Source organism: Lactuca saligna, chromosome 7, assembly GCF_052625555.1.
Source record: "Lactuca saligna cultivar CGN05327 chromosome 7, ASM5262555v1, whole genome shotgun sequence".
NCBI lineage: Eukaryota > Viridiplantae > Streptophyta > Magnoliopsida > Asterales > Asteraceae > Lactuca > Lactuca saligna.
In genome coordinates this window covers 161,221,225-161,242,917 of record NC_136423.1, presented here as the reverse complement: position 1 = coordinate 161,242,917, position 21,693 = coordinate 161,221,225, and the positions used below count along the sequence as shown (strand labels likewise).

General features: G+C 34.4%; 1 protein-coding gene across 1 annotated transcript; it reads right to left on the bottom strand.

Moving 5' to 3' along the window:
• Nucleotides 1-8,115: 8,115 nt before the first annotated feature.
• LOC145005883 (ras-related protein RABB1c) lies at nt 8,116-10,346 on the bottom strand. The gene is made up of 6 exons (XM_078964997.1): nt 10,061-10,346; nt 9,129-9,268; nt 8,941-9,023; nt 8,650-8,854; nt 8,499-8,567; nt 8,116-8,399 (listed from the first exon to the last, which is right to left on the bottom strand). The coding sequence occupies exons 1-6, from the start codon at nt 10,104-10,106 to the stop codon at nt 8,307-8,309; spliced, it is 636 nt and encodes a 211-aa protein (XP_078821123.1). The 5' UTR covers nt 10,107-10,346; the 3' UTR covers nt 8,116-8,306.
• Nucleotides 10,347-21,693: the final 11,347 nt, after the last annotated feature.

The following is a 21,693-nucleotide window of genomic DNA, read 5'->3' as shown; positions in this document are numbered from 1 at the left end:
GCACGAAAAACTTTAAATGGACTTGACTAGGCAGAATTGAACTTAGGAAATTTATAGACTTGACAAATCTTGACCTAGTTAGATATGTTCAGCCTGACAATACGACGCTCGGATAGGTTGAGCAGGGAGATATATATGGGAATCTACTCGTCACATTAATTGAACCCATACTTGGAACCGTGGCTTAACTTTTCCTCGATGTGCGGATTTTGTCCTTAATTCCGGTTGGATGGGGCGACTGGTAAATTCCGATAAATTAGGTATGTAGAATATCATTTTCTTTCTTTCCGTCTGTTAGTCATATGTTGTCTCCTTTGCGCGACTTCTAATCCGACCTGGTACACAACATATGCAACTCTATTTCTCTGCAGGATATATATATGTGTGTGAAATACTTCTCATCTGTTAGCCATATGTTGTCTCCTTTGCGCGACTTCTAATCCGACCTGGTACACAACATTCTTCTTCTCAACCCCTCTGAAGTAGTTAGCAATAGAATTCTGAATCTCTTCTCTCTCTGAATGGTTGTCTGCTCACCCGGTGTAAGGAGTACTCTGGAAGTTCTTGATGGCTGGGGCATCTCAGGAAGCGGGAAACACGTTCCAGTACACTTAAAATTGAACTCATACAGATTGTTTGTAGATCTTGCTGCTCAATTTAGGTGGACAACAATATCCCTGGTCGTCGTCAGCTGAATGGTCCTTAAGATATAATATCTAGGAACTTAGGATCACTTTGTCTTACAATTAATAGTATGTCCTAATTTTGTCACAATTTTTCGTGTTTAAGTGGACAACAATAGCGGCGATCGACCAGACAAAGATGCGAATATGAAAGGTACCGACAAGTGGATAAATGCCGTCTAAAAACTTTGATCCCAAATCACTCTTAAAGTTAGATATCATTTTTATTTTTGTTAAATTTGTCATAGTTTCTTCTAGTTTAAATATTATGGGAGAATTAATAATAATAAAAATCAGAAAAATTCAAAAATCAAAGAAAAATCAGAAAAATTAAAAATCCAAAAATAGTGTTATTTATGTTTTATTTCTTGTTCAGAAAAATCAAAAAATCAAAAAATATTTTTGTTTCTGTTTTAATTTGTGTGCTAAGTTTTCTTTTAGTTTTGTTCTGTCTTGAAAGGTGATTTCAGGTATAGATGAAACTCATGGAGTTTGTGTTGAAGATTTCTGAGCCAAAAGCTTCGTCCGTGAGCATAGAAGAATTCTCATTCGAAGGAGCAAGAAATGAAGATTATTCTCTCAACATTTAATCCTTCAACCCCAGAAGCAAGGTGAAGCTGCAATTAAAGATTATGTGACGGATTGCATTGAAGCCTCCTCAATCAGTCTGTTGCTATCTTTGTACATGCTGAAGTGATCCAGAAGATTTGTTTTTTCTGAACATTCTCAAGCTGAAAGCGCCATTTTTCAAGAATCAGTACGTCAAGCCTCCTCACCCAATGTGCTTTCAATGCCAAATTCTGAAGAAAACCTTAAGTGCTCAAGATGAAGTCATTCATTGAAGATTCATATGTTCATCCTGATGTTGTGAAGAAATCGAAGGTTAAAGCTGAAGCTAAGCTCATTAAAGATTGACAAGAAGAGCCAGCTACTTTTTAGGGGGAGTTTGTTGGTTAATTAAGAAAAGAAAGCTATAAACCAAGGGGGAGATTGTTGGGTCAAAAATATGGTTTATACTTTGCTTTTCTGGGCAATTATATATTTCTGTAATATTTATGGAGTTTACGGTCATGTTTACGGTTGAGTTTACGGTCGTAAACACCTTACGGCCGTAAACCCATTTACGGCTCATGTCCACCAAGCCCATATTCTCCAAATATAAATATAGGTGTTAGGGTGAGGAGTATAGATTGATAAACCCTAGAGAGTTGACGGCCAGAGAGAGAGAAAGGAACGTTTGTGTGGGTGAATCTTGTGTAAGGAATTTAATTCATATTATCAATTCATACATAGATTCATATTATTCTTCTTCTCCTTCTCTTCTATTGTGATCTGGCATCATCCGTTTGATTGGGATTCCGCACCATCAAACGGATCTGATTGATACACGGGCAGATTAGGGACTTTACAATGACTTTTAGACATAACAATTTTTCACTTCTGTTAGTTAATACCATTGGTGACTTGTGCATGTATATTTTATACTTTCTAAACATGTGACTTCATGTAGAAGTGTACTTTCTATATATCTTTTTCTATAAATCTGATATGCAAGACTAGGATAGTTTCGTATCATTGTATTTAATTGTAGTTTAGCAATAGTGACTTTAATAAATGTAAATAATAACATTATACTTTAATGGCATTGTAGGTAATTGATAAACACGATAACAATGTACTTTAAAAGCATTGTATAATAGCAATACATAGTGTGAAAGGTCCAAACACAATAAAAATGTACTTTAATTGCAGTGAAAAATCAAAAAACTTTTGAATCTGGATTGATTTTTAAACCATCAATTTAAATTTCGATAATGATACACAATGTGGAAAACGATGTGCAAAAATACAATCAGGAAGAAATCGTTGAAAAAAAAAAGGTTATGCCATGCCACGTTGGACGAAAAACACTACGTCAACTTATTAAAGGTTATTGTCATTAAAAAAAAATGATAGCATTATGATGAAATAAAAAACTTTTAGGACCCGGGGGATGGAAAAATAAAGCATTCAAATGGAAGAGACAATAGTTGTTTAGACTATGTTTGGCGTTCTAGCTGAAAAGCTAGTTGTTAGCTGAAAAGTTGGCTGATAGCTGAAAAGCTAGCTGTTAAATAAAAAGCTAGCTGATAGCTGAAACGCTGGTTGATAAAAAATGACGTTTGGTAAACGAGCTGAAAAGCTAGCTGAAATATATAAAAGTACATAAAAGGACATGTGAGAGTATGTGTTTCTATAATTAATTAAGGGGTCTATTTGGAAATTTTTAAAAAAACTCCTAAAAAGCTAGTCTAAGTAGTTTTTCAAAAAGCTAGCTTATAAGCTACTTTTTGGTTTACCAAACACGATAACATAAAAAGCTCGAAAAATAAATTAGCTTATCAGCTAGTTGTGGCGCGAAACACAACCTTAGAGTATTTCAACTTTTTTTACATGTATTTATTACTTATGCCTAAGAATCGTATTCTCTATTAATGGGAAATTGAATGGAATGAAAAATTAACTTCAATTGCCCTTAGCCCTTTGGAGCATTTCCAACCCAACACCAAAACCCATTTTTATATTAAAGAGGTGTGGAATCATCTCTAACCCTATTCTCTTTCCTACACCATTTTGATATAAACTAGAAAAGATTTTCCGGCGTTGCCGGGATCGGAAGATATTGATTTGTAAAGTAAAGTGGCATGTTGAATTGCATTGAGATAATCCAGTAAAGGAAGATAAACAATGTCATCTAATTACATAAGTAAAGAAATCTAAGTCATTATTTCTTGCAATAAATTAGGAAAATAAAGAAATAGTCTCACAAACTGAACTTTATTGTCATGTATGGCAGCGGTAGGAAAACCATTCCGGAAAATATAGACCTTTATTTTTTGTCAGTTAATGTGAGGGTAATTTGGTCTTTTAAGGTAGTAGAGACTGAATTTGTGACGACGGGTAAACCATATGGATCATTTATGTAATTTTAGCGGTGGTGGTGATGGCAGCTGGTGAGTGGCTTTATGGTATTGGGTGGGTATTTTCTTATAAATAAAACATTAATTTATAACCAAAAAGAGAAATATAAATTAATAAAAAAAATAGGATTAGGAGTAAAAGAGTGATTTCGGTTTCTATTGTTGTCTCAATGTGTTATGGTAAACCACAGGGACCAATCGTTTATTTTTTTCTAACACAATAATAATGATGATGATGATGATGATGATGATGATGATGATGATGATGATGATGATGATAATAATAATAATAATAATAATAATAATAATAATAATAATAATAAGGGACCATTTCTACCAAAAGACCAAATACTAATAATATATAACAAAAGGCAAGGGTTATGAAAAATTCAAACGGAGAGTGAAAGGGTTGTTTGTGAACAAAAACATAAAGGTGAATGGTCAATGTTGTAATAGTTTTTAAAACCAACATAAGTTGGAGGACCAAAAGTGACAAAAATTGTCAAAAAAAAAAAAAGAGGAGCAAACATATATAACTTTAAGGACCAATCTTGCCAAACACTTCAATAATAATAATAATAATAATAATAATAATAATAATAATAATAATAATAATAATAATAATAATAATAATAATAATAAAGGACCATTTCTGCCAAAATACTAAATACTAATAATATGTAACAAAAGGCGAGGGTTATGAAAAATTCAAACGAAAGTGAAAGGGTTGTTTGTGAACAAAAACATAAAGGTGAATGGTCAATGTTGTAAGTCGTTTTTTAAAACCAATATAAGTTGGAGGATCAAAAGTGGCAAAAAAAAAAAAAAAAAAAAAAAAAAAAGAAGCAACATACCTAACCTTAGGAACCAATCTTGTTAAATACTTAGACAGTTTACTATTCCTACAATATATATTTAGCTAGTTGCGTCCTTTACATAAAAATATATTCTTTTAATGTATTACTCTACTTAACCATTTAGCATACAGTGTACTAGTAGCCACCTCCTGGTCTTTCATACATAATAGCATACAGTGTGCCAGGATCCACCTCCTGGTCTTTCACACATAATAGTATACAGTGTGCCAGGAGCCACCTCCTGGTCTTTCATACATAATGTCTAGGGCTAACCCCCGGGTCTTCTTACCATACATAATAACATAGAGAGTACCAGGCGCCACCTCATGGTCTTTCATACGTAGTGCCTATAGCTAAATCATGGGTCTTCCTATCATACATAAACCAAATGGGCTGACATTGGTGCCTTCGACTCATACAATAGTGACTACTACTGGTAATTCTCGAACTGCTGATCCTTCAGCTCCCCAAACTATCAATACCAAAATAACACTTAGACCATATACCATCAAAGGTCAAGCTAGGCCAACTCTGGACAAGGTGAAAGTCAACGCATCAGGTTGAATCAACTTGCCGAGTTGCTTCACCAACTCGTCGAGTTCCAAAACATAGAATCCTAAATTCACGACCCAGCTCGTCGAGTCAACCCTTGACTCGTTGAGCTTCCTGGTTACTCATGGTCGCGACTCATCCCATCAACTCGTCGAGTCACTCCTCAGACTCGTCGAGTTCAACCATACAGAATCGGGACAATCCACTTGGACTCGTCGAGTCCCTTAGTCTAATAAGCTAACTTAATGGGTTAGGCCCCTATACTTCAGATCCCAACTCCAAACTACACCCTGGATATGGCCTTAGAAAGGGAAAGTTTCCAACTTTACCCGATAATACCATTGCTTGAAGGATTTCACTCAACCCCTAACTTTGAAGAACCTAGATCTTGGTCCACAATTCACCGATACACCATACTAATGCATCCAACCATAGATCTAGACCCAAACATCTCATAACCAAGTAAAGCTCCCGCTTTTTTCCCTTCATACATGGCCCTTTGAGCTAAAAGGGACAAAATAACACTCTAATGCTTGCATGGGGGACTCCTATGGCATAAAGCTTGCACCTTTATGCCATAATAACCCTTAATGGTTCTAGATCTGAAAACATAAGCCTTTGGGACATCCATCACTCACATGCTAGGGTTCTTGGACCAAAAACCCTCAAAAGTGACAAAGAAATCTAAGTGCATAATGATCAAGGTTGGAACTTTCTTACCAGAAAATGATGAAGAAATCAAGAGGTTTTTGGATCTGCTAGTCTCTTCTTGAACCCCCAAAGTCTCCCCTTCTTCTTTAAGCTTCAAATCACTCAACAACACTCATAAATGGCTCCTAAGCTCATGAAAGGCAATAGGGTTTGGGCAGTAGGGGATGAGAATGGGGTAGAAAGATGGAGAACATGTGACATCCCCCATTTTCAGGGTCAGAAAAGACCGATTTTGTTTATGCTCTATAAAAATCAGAGTATCTCTTTTAAAAACGTTGCGGAATTTGTTCCCAGAAAAATATGATAATTTCATTATCAAAGCATTTCCGAAGAAATATATTTTTATTCATTTTAAAGCATTTGGGATGTCTTCATCAATATAGAAACATAAGCATAAACAGAACGTACATTCATTTACACTAGTGATCTATATCTTCTTAATCTCTCAGTGTAATGTAACTTCACCTCGTCACCTGTGATACAAGTAAATTGAGTGGGTCAGGTTGGGAAACCTGGTGAGTACATAGGGTTTTCAACCCAAAATAATATAATTATTATGTTTAATCATCAAACAATTAACCTAATTACCCATCCCCATTATCTTCTTTATTCCTAAGTACCTTCCCTAATAGGGTTATATATATATATATATATATATATATATATATATATATATATATATATATATATATATATATATATATATATATATATATATATCATTTTGTACATATTTAGTCCTTAATATTTTTTTTTTGTTTCAAAATAAGTCAATTTTGTTTTTATACTTATTTAGTATTTATAAATAATTTCTTTAGGTTTTCTCGCGACATCTTATGTAGAACAATTATTTATGAAATGTGTGGGGTTGTTGATGTTTATGTGTAACGTCTTATTTTCACAACAAAAATTTTCATTTTTAAATAAGGAAAAACTTCCTAATTATAAATCAATTATTATCGAAAATCAGAGTAATATAAGAAACGTGGAATCCTCAATATTGTTGATGAATGTGTACTGCCATGCCTTCGCATTTTCATGATCAATGATAGAACCCGAAAACATAAACAACTGGGTAAACATAAAGTTTAGTGAGTTTTCCCCAGAATACGTGATACAACAAACATATTATCATGCATATCGGGCCCATGCTCATCAGATTGGAATACCTTGGCTCAATCAGTCATTGGACTAGAATGCCAACATCCAACAGGTCTAACGAGTCATCAGACTGGAATACTTAGGGTTTATCAACATGTCGCCTTAACTCAACCGCTCTTCTTGAGCATCTGTGCTTATGGCTTATAGCTGGCCCGCACTACAACATATAACAAGCCCACCTCAACCTATCCCACCACCATATGTGTAACACTCGTAATCCATGAGGCAAGCTAAAGGAAGAAAAACCCTAAGAAAAGAAGTCTACTCGCCGAGTACATGGAGGGTGACTTGACGAGTAGAAGCAAGATAAGGACACATGATTTAGTAACCTACTCGGCGAGTTGGAGGACCAACTCGGCGAGTGTTGGGTTTGGAAAAACCTAAATTCGGGCTTTTCCCCCCTATTTAAGCATCTTATTCTGTAACGTCCGTAGATCCGAGCTAGTCAATTTAGAGATAATAGGGGTCGAAAACGACTTTTCGACAAAAGATTATTTAGAATAAATAATCTTAACCAAGTTGTAGAATATGTCTCAATGGTTTCGTACATATAAAGAACGCCGAAATCCGAGTTATAACGAAGAAGTTATGGCTCGTCGAAGTTTTTCGACAAAACCGACACGGCACTGAGAGACGTAAATAGTGAATTTAATATAGAGGAATTTTTAGCCTTAGTGATCTAAAAAAAGTTGTAGTATATGTTAAACCGACAACATACAAAAAAAGAACGCCCAAATTTGACTTCGTATAAGGAAGTTATGATTTTTCTAAGATTTGGCATAACAGTGCACGACCCGAAACTCGAATTTTAGTTCGAGCAGTTTTTGGCCTACGCGACCTAAATGAGAGTTGAATATCTCATTAATAGGAACTCAACGATAAAAAGAAAGACGAAAACGGAGTTCGTACATTTCGGTTAACTTAAAATAACCGATCATAATGACTGAATGTATACAGCTTAACAAGTTGAAAGGGTAAATATAAACAAAAATAAAAAACTCAATAGCCAAATATATAAAAATCAAAAAATATATTTATCTCTTTAAAAAATTAGAATGAGAAAAGTTCTTGGTTCCAAATCTATATTGATCCACGGCCAACAAAAAAACCACAAGACAAAAACCAAAGGTTAAACCAAAGACACCGAAATTTGCATGCTAAACACATTTCTAAATTCAAAAAACAAAAAAAAAACGTAACAAATTTGCATATTCAACATCACTCCAAAATGTGGAAATGAACAACCTTAAAACATACATATCGAATTACACAAAACCCAACCACAAATATTTACCAAATCTATAAATTTTTTTACACAATGTGATGATTGCATCAATCAAAAAAAAAAAAAAAAAAGTTTTTCAAAGCACCCAATTGTTTTATTAATTGCAACAACCCCCTCCTTGAGAAGTGGACCCATCTCTTCCTCCTGAAGGCCCAGGAATGCCACCATATCCAACTTTAATACCATAAGACTGTCACAAAACAACAATTTATATCATTAGCTTATCCATTCCTTTTCTTTTATTTAAAATTCGATTAACTTAATTTCTTATAGATGTAGCAACACTTGCCTCATTTGATACATCAAAAACCCCATCTTGAATCTTCTTATAAATTGTTCCAGCTGTGTTTATGAATGCCTGAAACAGATTTATCAACATAAGAGACTGATTACATACAAATTATACAATACATTGGTCTTGAAAAGAAATGTTGGTTTACCTCTTCAACATTCTGAGCAGTTTTTGCAGAAGCTTCCATGAAAATTAAACCATGTTCTTTTGCAAACTGTTCACCTTCTTCTGTGCTAACAGCTCTTCTATGTGCAAGATCACATTTGTTACCAATAAGCATAATTGTCATGTTTGCATTTGCATGTTGTCTAGCATCCTCCAACCAGCTAGCAAGATGATTAAAAGTTTCCCTCCTAAAATCCATATCAACATAATTGAAACACATTTTCAGATCAATCAGAGTAAAATATCATAAACAAAAATTACAAGAGATTTAGACCTGGTGATGTCATAAACAAGAAGGGCACCAGCAGCACCTCTGTAGTAAGATCTTGTGATTGATCTAAATGATTCTTGACCAGCCTTAGAAATAGATAAAGAAAAAAAGAAGACATTTTTTAGGATTTATTGTTATAATATTTGTAACAAGGAAGGGAGAAAGGTGTAGAAGAAAAGAAGGAAACAAACTGTGTCCCAGATTTGGAGCTTTATTGGTTTGTTGTCAATGGTGATCATTCTGGCTCCAAATTCAACACCAATTGTTAAGTCATGAACAGGTTGGAAACGTTTGTCTGTGAACTGAAGAAGAAGGCAAGATTTTCCAACACCTGAAGAATGATTTGTCAGCACATAAAGTTTTAGTGGTTAATGATATTCAGTTTTATGAAATGGTGATCCAAACATGGAGTGATCATTTAGTGAAACAGGTGAGAATATATATGATATATGCATTGCTAATTAATAAACACTACAAGAAATAATTAGTTTAAACATGAAATTCAGAATGGAATGAAGCAACAAAACTCCAACAGAAGGAATTAAGAGAAATAGGGTTTCTGAGATCAAATACTACAATCCCTTGGATCTGAATGCATCAAGCACAATCATATGAATAAACGATAAAGTAAGTAAATTGTCTACACGATCCCAATCCCCAATTATTTGTAAAATTCCAAGATGATCATTAGTTTCAAGTAACAAAAACAGGTGGATTGCTGATGCCCTAGACTAGATGTCCCATCGTCAATATTATTATACAGCTTCGTTGTACATTAAGTCCAGATTGAAAGAAATTATTGTTCAATATTCAAATTCCTTGCTTATACCCAAAACTAATCGTGTTCAGGTTGAGATTACTTAATTTGCAAGTTTTAAGGGCAAACATAACATTCGAGCACAACTAAGTAAATCATAAGAAGGAAATCAAGTAGATTCCTTAATTTAGACATACAAATTCAAAAACAAAACTGAAACTAAGAAAAAAGAAAAACGATTGCCCTATCATTCTCATACCATCTGCTTGAAAATTCCACAAAATAACTCGATCAACACAAAATTCGATACAGATATTGCAACAACTATCAATATTAACCACAGATGAAATAATTTAAGTTCGTTACCAGTATCTCCGATGATGATGTACTTGAAGAGGTAAGCGTAAGACATGGCTAATCAGATCTTCCGGAATTTTCAATCAAAGAGAGTAGAAATACCAAATCGAAACAAGTATAGCTGAAGAATGATTTCAATTAAGAGAATCAGCGATGAAGAAAAGTTGAACGAAGAAGAGGATTTTGTCTAGAAGAAGCAATCTCGAGAGTTTGCAAAACGTATTATTCGTGGAGGTTCGAGAGAAAAAGGAAAGATGAAAGAAATAGTGTGCGCGTAGCTGTCAACGAAGCACCGTCACGTTACGGGGTACCCCTTTATTAATTGTTTATAAAACAGTTTAGATCGTCGACATACTTTTCTAGTTTCTACAGTATATTAGTATATTAGTATTTGGTAAAAACTGAAATAGTCAGATAACTATTTTTTCTGTTCAAATTTTGTCTTTTATTATTATTATTTTTTGTTTGACATATTTTAATCATTAAACTCCACAGTTTTATCTTAAATTCATGGGTAAATTACACCATTCGTCCCTTATGCATGTGTCCAAAAGCATGTTTAGTCCCTATTTTTAAATTTTAACTCGAACCGTCCCTCGTTTGGTTAAATATTGCACATGTCATCCCTCTTTAGTTTAAATTTGCATGCTTTATCCCTTGTGAGACATGAAATGACTATTCTACCCTTTTTTAATTATTTTTTCATTTATTTTATTTTTCTTACAATTATTTGTAAAATACAAAATAAATAAAAAAACCCCACCCACCCTCTTTCCTCTAAATTCTGACACACATTAGAGTCGTCGAATCTACTATAACCACAACCACCGGAATCTGATGCAACCACCACCATCGGAATCTGATACTGCCATCACCAGCGGAAACACCAGAAGTAACTCATGTCTCGATCCAAGAACAATACACCGACAATGAGTAGTCTAACCCTCCACCATCGACACCACCTAGGGTTTCAAACCTTCACCTTCATCATCTCATTTCTAAGATCTCCCGGTGCCACCAAGAGCACCACTGGACTGGAGGCGCCACGAAGGAAGCATAACTATGTTCTTCGGGGGATTCGTTGACATGAAAAGACGTCAGTGACGGTGCTTGTATCACTCACGATGGTGGTTGTTATATCGATGCAAAGAAAGAGGGGGTGAAAAAGAGGGTTTGCCTGATTTTAAAGAAATAGAGGTGGAGCAAGGGTTTCGAACTGAGATGGAGGCAGAAAATAGCACTTTTGTTCTTCCATTTTGCTCCAACGATGGTAGCTCCGACGACCTAGATTCAACAGCTCCAAAACTGCCACCATCAACTCTTCCGCCTGCCAAAAATAAAAACGACCCACCATGTAGATTCAGCAGCTCCAAGACGCCACCATCTACTCCTCCAATGAATCCACCCATATCCTCCCCCTCCCTCCTTCCCCAACTTTCAAGTCACCATCTCCTCCCATAAACCCAACGACAGAATCAGTGTACTAGGGCCACAAGGACAACAACGTCTGGTTGCTATTTGTGTATGGAACCAACATCCCGGTGCTTCCTTTTTGCTCCATCAATGGTGGCTCCGGTGATCTAGATCCAACAGATCCAAAGAAAAAGATAAGAAAGATGAAGACTACTGGGTAGAAGGGATATGGGGAAACGGGAGGCAGGAGGGGTGGTGTGTTTGATGGAGATATATTTTTTTTCTTTTTTTTTTTAATTAAAATAAGATAAATAAACAAAAGAAAACTAAAAAAGAAATTATCAAGGGCAAATTAGTCTTTTTATGTTCAGAGGGACTAAACGCGCAAGAAAAAACAAACATAAGGAAAGTCCGAGTTAATTTTTCAAAATAGGGACTAAACATGCTTTTGTGCATATGCACGAGGGACGGATGGTGTAATTTATCCTAAATTCATCTTTTGTCGATCTAAAAAATAGCCCTTAACATGATGTGCCTTTCCACTTCATCACATGTGATAATGATATGATTAGGTTTAAATATAAATATAAATGATATCTATTATGTAACTGTATAACTAAATTCTGGTAATTTGATTAATAAAAAATAAAATCGTTCTTAAAAAAATACGATTGTATTTATTATTAGTAATCTTTTTAAAAATTCAAAATTCAAATTCGTGGTAGGGATAATGTAGACATTTTGTTTATCCTTATTTTAGGCAACAAATATAATCACATCAGTTTTTTAAAATTAATTATTATATTTTTTTGCAAAAAAATACAAACAATCTTAAAGAAATGTTTTTTTTTTAAATTACATATAGTTTTCCAAAAAAAAAAGTCATATTTTTTCATGAATGAAAACATATTCTTTTAGATATATGTAATTTAAAAAAAAAAAAAACATTTCTAAAGAAAGATCAACTCTATATACACAATTAGGTCGATCTAAAGGGATTCAAGGAGTGTCTATGAATAGGGTCTACTAAGTCATAAAATTCAATATTTTTTTAGCATATATATTAAATTAGGTTGAGTTTAGACCCAAATTTGAATTAGGTTAATATGTTATCTACATTTCTTTCGTCTCAAGAGTCAACACACGTATCATCTTTCATCAACCATCATTATTAGAGCAAGAAATTAGATTGAAATTTGGGGAAAAGAAAATAAACTCTTCAATTCTAATTATGGATAATGAATCGTCTCCAACTATCACAATCTTTGTATAAAATTAGTTGATTACAAGGTTGTGATTTCTTTCTTCCTCTTTCTTGAAAATTAGAACAAGCTAACAGGTTTCAATTTCTTTTTTCTTCCTTCTCGAAAATCAGAAGCAACAGTCTTGTAAACTTCTTGAAATCTTACAATCGTTCGTATATAGAAAAGTTTCTAAAAAGTTAGATTTTCGGTTGTTGCAATTTTGAAGTTTTAAGGTACAAGATAATTGATTGTTTTTTGTTTTCAATTTTGATTAATTGATTTGTTTTTTCAATCTTCCTTCTCGAAAATCAAAAACATAATTTGGTTAGTTTTTTGTTTAATGTTGTAGATTTTTCAAACAAATCAACTTCCAAAATCAGAAGGGACACACAAATCAACTTCGAAAAATCAGGATCATGAAATAAAATTTTGACTTTTCAAGGTAAAAGCAAATCCGATTTTTTTTTTTTATTTATTGTTTTTGTTTATGATTTGTAATTCTGAATTCTGACTTATTTCTATTTCTCGTAAGATTCTCGAAAATCAGATATTAGAACTACAGTTTCGAAGTCATAAGGTAATCAGAATCAACAATCTTATTTGTTTTTTTTTTTTTTCAATTCCTTCTCAAAAATCAGAAGCATAACTTAGCTTGTTTTTTGGTTTTTGTTCAAAGTTGCGGATTTTCCCCCAAAGCAACTTCAAAAATTAGAAGGGAGATACAAATCAACTTCGAAAATTAGGAACGAGAAATACATTTCTAATTTTTCAAGGTAAAAGCAAATTAGATTCGTTGTTTTTTTCATTATTATTTTTGTTTATGAATAAGATTTGTAATTCTGAATTCTAATATGTTTCTTATTTCTATTTCTCATAAGCTTCTCAAAAATCTGATTATTGAAAAGGCATACAAATTAGTTTCGAAAATAAGAAAGACCAAAGTTATTAGGGAATTACTTTTTGGTTTTTTAAAGCACACGAAAATCAGATTCTATTTTATTCTTTTTTCTTTTTTTTCTGATTTGAATTTATGTTAATGTAATATAATTTGCTAATTTCATTTACGTTTTTCTATTACAATTTTGTTATACTTTACTACTTGAGTTTAAGAATCAAGAACCAAGAAGAAACCCCCAAATCGAAAATAAGGTTGTTTCTTTCCTTTCTCTAATTTAGGAACAATCAAATATCTATGTAAATGACCTATATGTTGAGTTAAAATTACTTTTACATCTTTTACATTAGGAAAAAATGAAATCAACTGATATTATAAAGCTTTTAAAACGAGTTGATTGTTTTCTTAATACATTTATTATATATAGAATCATGTTTACTATTCCTGTTAAGGTTGCATCTGCAAAAATAAGTTTTTTTTTTTTTTTTTAATTGAAGATTTTAAAGTCCTACTTTAATTATATAATATATATTGATTAAAGTATAGCTAAAAACCATGGAGGGGCCGAGTATCATATTCCCCTATCTGCCCCATCCCCACTTTATGTTGCATGTATGCTAAACATTATGTATTAATGTCACATATTACAAATAGATAATATGTACATATTTAATGAGAAGATATCTTGCATCTATTGAAAAGGAAACTGATAATACATAATTCTATTTTTTAGGATTAATTTATACTTCTTACATCCATGATCTATTATAATTTGGTATGATTTGTAAACTATGAAAAAATAGTTATCAGTAATGTTTTCCTAAACTAAACTTTGAATGATTAGCATTAGGAGTATGTTAGGGAAGACGAACGCATATAGAAATTAATGATATACTTGTTTTTTTCTAGTTTTTGGTATTATTAATTCTCTATTTTCTAATTTTTTGGTTATTAAACAATGTAATAATTAATCATTTACTTGCATTTTATCTAGTTAATAGTAAATACTAATACTAAATAGTAATATATTAAGCGATTTAAGAAGTTGATGTTAGAAATTAATAGTCTTATTCTAATACTTAGTTATTAAACTATATACAGACTAATCATATTCCTTTTTCTTCATCGGTACACTAGTTGCATTAATAAATAAATTACTACATTTTTTCATCGGTAAGAAAAAATAACTTTTGTAATATTAAAAAGGGCAAATATACTATTGAGGATGGGCCGGGGTTAGACAGGGAGGCCCAATTTTCAAAGGGAGGAGAATAGATTCCCACACACGATAGGAGGATGATGAGGGTAGGGATGAGATATAAGATTCGAGGATGGGGATGTGGATGTGAAACCCAACCCATCCCCGACCTGTTTCCATCCCTAATAAACACATTAAAAGTATAATGTATAAGTAATAGAACATTCCATAAAATCTCACTTTGGTTACTTCGAAAAAATGTGAAATTGTATCTGATCCATGGAAACACATATTATTTCTTTGTGAGTCGTTAGTGAAGCAAACGTGGTTAACCGACATACTAGTATGGGGCTATAAAGTTGAAATGATGGTCATACTCAAAATTTATGGTTGTTAATGTAGTGTGTATGGTTAATCGGCATATTAATGTGAGATTATAAACACATCGAGGGTCTCGTGCAGGTTTGCATTGTTATTCACATCTTATTTGTGATCAACGGTATCCCAATCACAAATCAAAAGCATAGTCCGAGATTAACAAGCCATTGATAGTTCAATGAATCTTAAAATATCTAGGAGTTTCATTGTGATTGAAATTGGTGAATTGTTTTACTTACCTAAAATAGATTTGTGATGTGATTATGAGGAATTACTTTACTATTATGTGAATTATATGATTTTATGTGCATTATACTTATTTATAAGGTATAATAAATTAAGAATTAAAATAAACGATCAAAAATAAAATAATAGATAAACCCAATATCTATGAAGAAAGTTGTAGTGGCCGTGACAAGCATTATGGAGATATAAAGAATGCCGAAATCCGAGTTATAACGAAGAAGTTATGACATGTCGAATTTTCATGACAAAACTGCTCGACGTTGTGTGACGTAAAAAATGAGTTTATGATAAAGTACTTTTTAGCCTTAGCGATCTAAACGAAAGTCGTAGTATACATTAAACCAAGAGCGTGCATAAAAAGAACGCCCAAATCTAACTTCGTATGAGAAAGTTATGACTTTTCTTAGATTTGACATAGCACTATGTAGTCCGGAATTTGAATATTAGATCGGTCGATTTTTAGCCGACACAACCTAAATGAGAATCGAAGATCTCGTTAATAGGAGCTCAACGATTAAAAATACAGATGAAAACGGACATCGGACGACAAAGTTATGAATTTTTAACGGAATTTACCTATCCCAGCCTGCTAAAAATACAACTTTAAAAATAAAGTCAAAATTAGCCGACGGAGTCTAAACGAGACTTGTAGAGTATGTTTCCACCTACGAGTGGATATGAAGAAGGTCGAAAACTAAGCTCGTATGTGAAAGTTACGGATTTTAGAAGACGGAAGTGTTAAATGCGAGACTGCTTGAGAACGCCCCGCGCAAGTATTGGGAACGCCTCGCGTTCTTGCATGCATGGCTCCGGATCAACCATGTCGCCCCAACAGACTTCGGACACTTGTCTCTTCGTACGCACAACGTAAGCTAGTACACCTTGCATTGTAACGTCCCAAAAATCCGTACCAAAAATTTTTCTTTAAATCATTACTAAAACCATTTTTATAAAAACCTATCATAAAGCATATCATAATTCAGAGTATTAATTCCAAAACATATTTCATTATCAGAGTAAAACATCCCGGTCTGACGAATCAACGGTGTGTGCGATGCGATCACCCCGAGCTCTTCCCTCCGTTACCGGAAGTACCTGAAACCAAAACTGAAAACCGTAAGCATGAAGCTTAGTGATTTCCCCAACCTACCACATACCCTGCATAAACACATATTGCACATACTGGGCCACGCCCGCTATTCCAGGCCTCGCCCGCTACAATGGCCCTGCCGCTCCAGGCCCCGCCTGGCTTCGAGCCCCACTCGGATACATATCTGTTTCTTTTAGGCCCCGTCTGTCTCTGGGCCCCGCCCGCTAACCACATATTACAAAATAGCATATAACACATAACTGAACATACCCTACTGTATTCCTGTCCTAAGGCCTCGCCCCTATCCTATTACTAGTGAGTCATGGAACCCCGTCCAACCTCCTACTGTAAGTGAGATACGGGCCCCTCCCACACTCACTCCATACCTATCTCGGGCCTCATCCCTGCTCTGCTACTAATGAGATATGGAACACCGTCCATACTCTCCTATTGGTGAGATATGGGACCTCGCCCACACTCATCTCCCTACCAGGCACATACATGCACCACACAGACAACAAGTATACTCTATCATGTAAACCACTCCTTAGGCGCCCACTCGACATTGGACCTTGGTCCTGAATATCATAATAGCAAACAGTGCCTAGGGCTAACCCCCGGGTCTTCCTACTCGTAACTACATGGGCCGACATTGTGGCCTTAGACCCATTCACACAAAGAGAAACTCACCTGCACTGAGGAACTCTTATTGATAACCCTTTGACTGCTGACCGACAATTCTTTGAACCGCTGCTCTACTAGCTCCCCGAGCTACCAATATTAGTATACATAACACTTAGATCGAAATAGAACTTCTAGAAACCGTCTAAGTCCACTCTTGCCAAAGTCAAATTCCTGGTCAAAGTCAACTTTCTTGCCTGATTCTACTCGTCGAGTCACCCCAAGACTCATCGAGTCCATGAATTCAGAAACTCCCATAAAACGACTCAACTCGCCGAGTCACCCCAAGACTCGTCGAGTTCAACGATCTCTGAGTCTCATCCTGCCTAACTCACTGAGTCACCACTCAACTCACCGATCTAAGTCTTAACCAGAAAAGGTTGAGGTTCTGCGATCCAACTCGTCGAGTCCATGAACAGACTCGTCGAGTCCATGGCAATATTCAACAGACTCGCCGAGTTGTTCTTCCATCTCGTCGAGTTCCTGCCTATCTTCATCCAACTTGTCGAGTCTACCCATGTGACTCGCCGAGTAACTTCAGTTCTTAATCCATACAGTGGCTTTTCGAGCCATGCAGGGGCTCCATCTCATAGATCCACTCTTCCAAAGTTTATTCCTCACGTAAAGTTGCAAACTTTACGTGAAACTAAGGGACTATAGGCTTAAAAACACTCTTGAGCTAGGGGCTTCACCAACAACTTATTGGCATCAACTTTATGGCTTTCTGGATCCTTAATTGCCTAGATCTGAGGTAGCAACCTCAGATCTACTCCAAACTCGAAATAAACCTTCTCCATACTCAAACTGCCCAAATCTCAATCATAAGATATATCTTAATGCAATAAGGTCAGCTTATTACCTCAAAGGATCTGAAAAGTCACACTAACTATGTATCTAAGGCTTCCTCTTGCACCACTATAAACCTCCTTCTCTTCCAAGCTTCAAATCACTTCACCAAGGCTAGAGCTTGCTCAAAATGGATACGGTGGCTAGGGTTCGGTATTTTGGGTGAGAGAGACTACATATGAAGCCTAGGGAAGAGAATGAGATGTTTAAATAGGGCACCAAGTCCCGAACTTAGGGTTTCCCAATCCAGACTGGACTCGTCGAGTCCACTCTCCGACTCGTTGAGTCGGTCACTTACTCTTCAACCCGGATCCCGCTCGGACTCGTCGAGTTCCACCCTGGACTCGACGAGTTGACCTTTTTGACTTATGGTTTTCCTTTCCTTTCTTAGTCTTTCTGATTCTGGATGTTACATGCATACCGAAGTACGCCCAACGTACATGCGAGGGTACGCCTAGCGTAACACAGATCTAGCCCTATAAATACCATGCGAGGGCTTCCATATTTCTCACACCAAAAACTATTTTCTTCTCTCTTTCTCTCTCTAGCTTCTCTCTAATCCCTCTCAAGCTCTAGTACTTCTCTAGTGCTAAAAGGCAAGCCCCAGAGTGCCAGAAGGCTCTGAGAAAAAGAACTTTTTGGCTTGGAAAGTTCTGCCCCCACAGAGCCCGGTTGAGCCCGGTTTTTAGCAAACCTCCTGGTAAGTGAGTTATGCCTACCTATATTAAGTATAGCTTAGGTTCAAATTTATTATCGTTATTATGAACTTATAAACAATATGTATGTGTGTGTGTGTATATATATATATATATATATATATATATATATATATATATATATTATAAAATATAATATATAAAGTGTTATTATAATATCTTTTAACTACTCACGGTATAGAGAATCCGGTTTGAAGGGCCGCATAGGGTTATTGGATTTCAAAAGTGCTATAATGCCAAAATGGTCCCGCCCTCCGGTGTTTCATGTATGGCCCCTGTCTGTACATAATGATTGAAAAGTATTGTTTAACACTTATAAAATAATAACGCTCGTAATTAGTCGTGATATATTAGACTAAAATCTAGTGGTAATAATAGTAGGTTTCGTCGAAGGAAATTATATTGTTAAGAAGCGAAGCGTTGTCCAAGTTGGAATCACCACTTTAACAAGTGAGTGCATAGTTACTTTCATCTTACATATAGATATGAAGTATTTAATATAAATTATGTGCTATGTATGCATATTATTTGTGTTCTTGATATCTATATTAGATGAACGATTTCTACATGTTTTAAATGATTTAAACTATATATATATATATATATATATATATAATCCACAAATATCTTGGGTAGAACATGGGTACATGAAATAATTGATGTGTGATGAAATAAAATGATGAGAGGCCTCGATGTTTATGATGATCCAGTCATCTAGAGGAGTATAGATAACGACCACAAACTATTTTAGACAGCCCAGTGGAATGCTAGCAGACTCGCAACCTATATGTGTTTATTTGAACTATGTCCTCACTAGGTGTACTCCATCCCCTTCATGGTTGCCTTATTTGACATGTATTGTTAAGGAATCCCCTAAGCAATGTTGTCCACCCCGATGAAAATCCTTAGGCTAGGTCCCTTATAGTAGATGCTTTAGGGATGTAAGGTGAGGATAACGGGAATGGGTAATCGGGTTGAATGATTTGATGAAATTAATGAACTTAATTAGGACTGTTCACTATTCGGATAAAGCCAAATTATCCAATTGGACAATTTGGATTGGACTATTTGGTTCGGATATTCGGATTCTTGGATTTGTTTTCAACAAAACCGAATCATTATTTTGGATTTCAGGTTGATTTTGGTTTATAAAATAAGAACCGAATAGTCCAAAAAAACCGAATAAATATTTATTATTTATCTATTCATAATATATATCTATAGTTTTTTATTAATTTTGTAATTTATTTTTTCAAATAGGAACGTTTCACCCGATAAAAAAACATTAATATGCATTTTCACTCAAAAGTTTTCTATCTATAAAATATTTAACTATAATATATCTTCTTATTAGTTATTTATAAATTTCAAAACACAACAAAGTAGTTAGTTTTTGTTTCTTGTGTACAGTTTAGTAATATTATAATTATTTGTCGTTTTAAAATGTTTCTGTTTTTGAAAACCAAATTATAAAAACCGATCCAACCGAATTGTAATTGTATCGGATCAGATTGGATTTAAATTTAGTTTGGACTATTTGGATCCATGTTTTGAAAACCGAAATCAATTTGGATTCGCTTAATTGAATCGGGTCAAACCGATCCATCTAAACGAACACTCCTACACTTAATTAGTGTGGGTTGAAAACTTTATCGCTCACTAGGCTTCCAAGCCTGAACCACTCAGTTTATTGCATTATAGTTAGTGGCAAGAGAGCACAGGAGTGATGATCTGATGAGAGATCAATGGATTATAGGCCATTAGAATAAATAGATGTTTTAAGGCCTATGTTGTTTCTATTTGTGCTTTTGATCTGTATTGACAATGACATCCCAAGGTTTTTAATATAATGAAAATACATTTCTTCAAAAATGCTTTGATAAATTTTTTATCATATTTTGGGAACAAATTCCCCAACATATTTTCTTTAAAAGTATACTCTTATTTTCAAATAAAGTATAAACAAATCGGTCTTTTCTGGCCGTGAAATTGGGGATGTAACATGTTATTCCCATAATCATGTAGATTTGTAAAAAAAAGGTCTTTTTCATCATTATGTATATATCCTCGATGATCCAAAAGTATTTGGTGAACATGAGAACATATGAAATGAATTTGCAATTGAGCGAAATGTTTCACCAAAAGGCAAAGCAAGAGTGATTTGAAAATCATCAAAAGTTCCAAATTGCATTCGAATTGAAGGGAAGAGTTTTGTATGCAAGCAATGAGAGCTAAATAGATAAACTAAAGAATGGTAGTGTTATCTACAACAAGAGTCTTTTCTATAGATCTTGTGCTTGGATCTTTCATTAGTTCTTATGATCATTTCAAATTAATTTATCATATTAATAGCATGGAGAACATCGATGGAATTTTTTAAAATCTCTCCAAATTAAGGAATCTAGAAAGGAATTAGTTTTTTTTTTTATCCAATTCCATTTATCTTTTTTTGAATGTTAGTGGAAAGAAGAGAAAATGTTTGAATCCTAAATGGAAAGGAACGGTATTGGTTGGGATTTCCAATTATGAGGGAATGGAATTGGTGTTTCTTTTATTCCAAGAAACCATGATTCAAAAGAGGCAAGTTCCATTAATGCAAAGACTACGAGATAAGAAACAAAGTTTCCCAAAGCACCTAGAGATGGTAAAGTCAAATGTTTGATTCTAAACGAATATGAATGGCATTATAGGATCTAAACGAATGTCTTTTATTCCTTAATACATCATGTGGTAATGACATTTGGATGGCAGTATAGGATTTAAACGAAAGAAGGAAGCTAAGAATCGACAACTAAACCTAATCATTGGAATGGATAAATGTCGTATGTCTCGATGATTGTGGATTTCAAGCTTGTGCTTAGTATGGTGTTAAGATAGATCGAGTTATTTTTTCTATTACTCGTCAGAAATATCAAGAAACCAAATTTCATTTTAT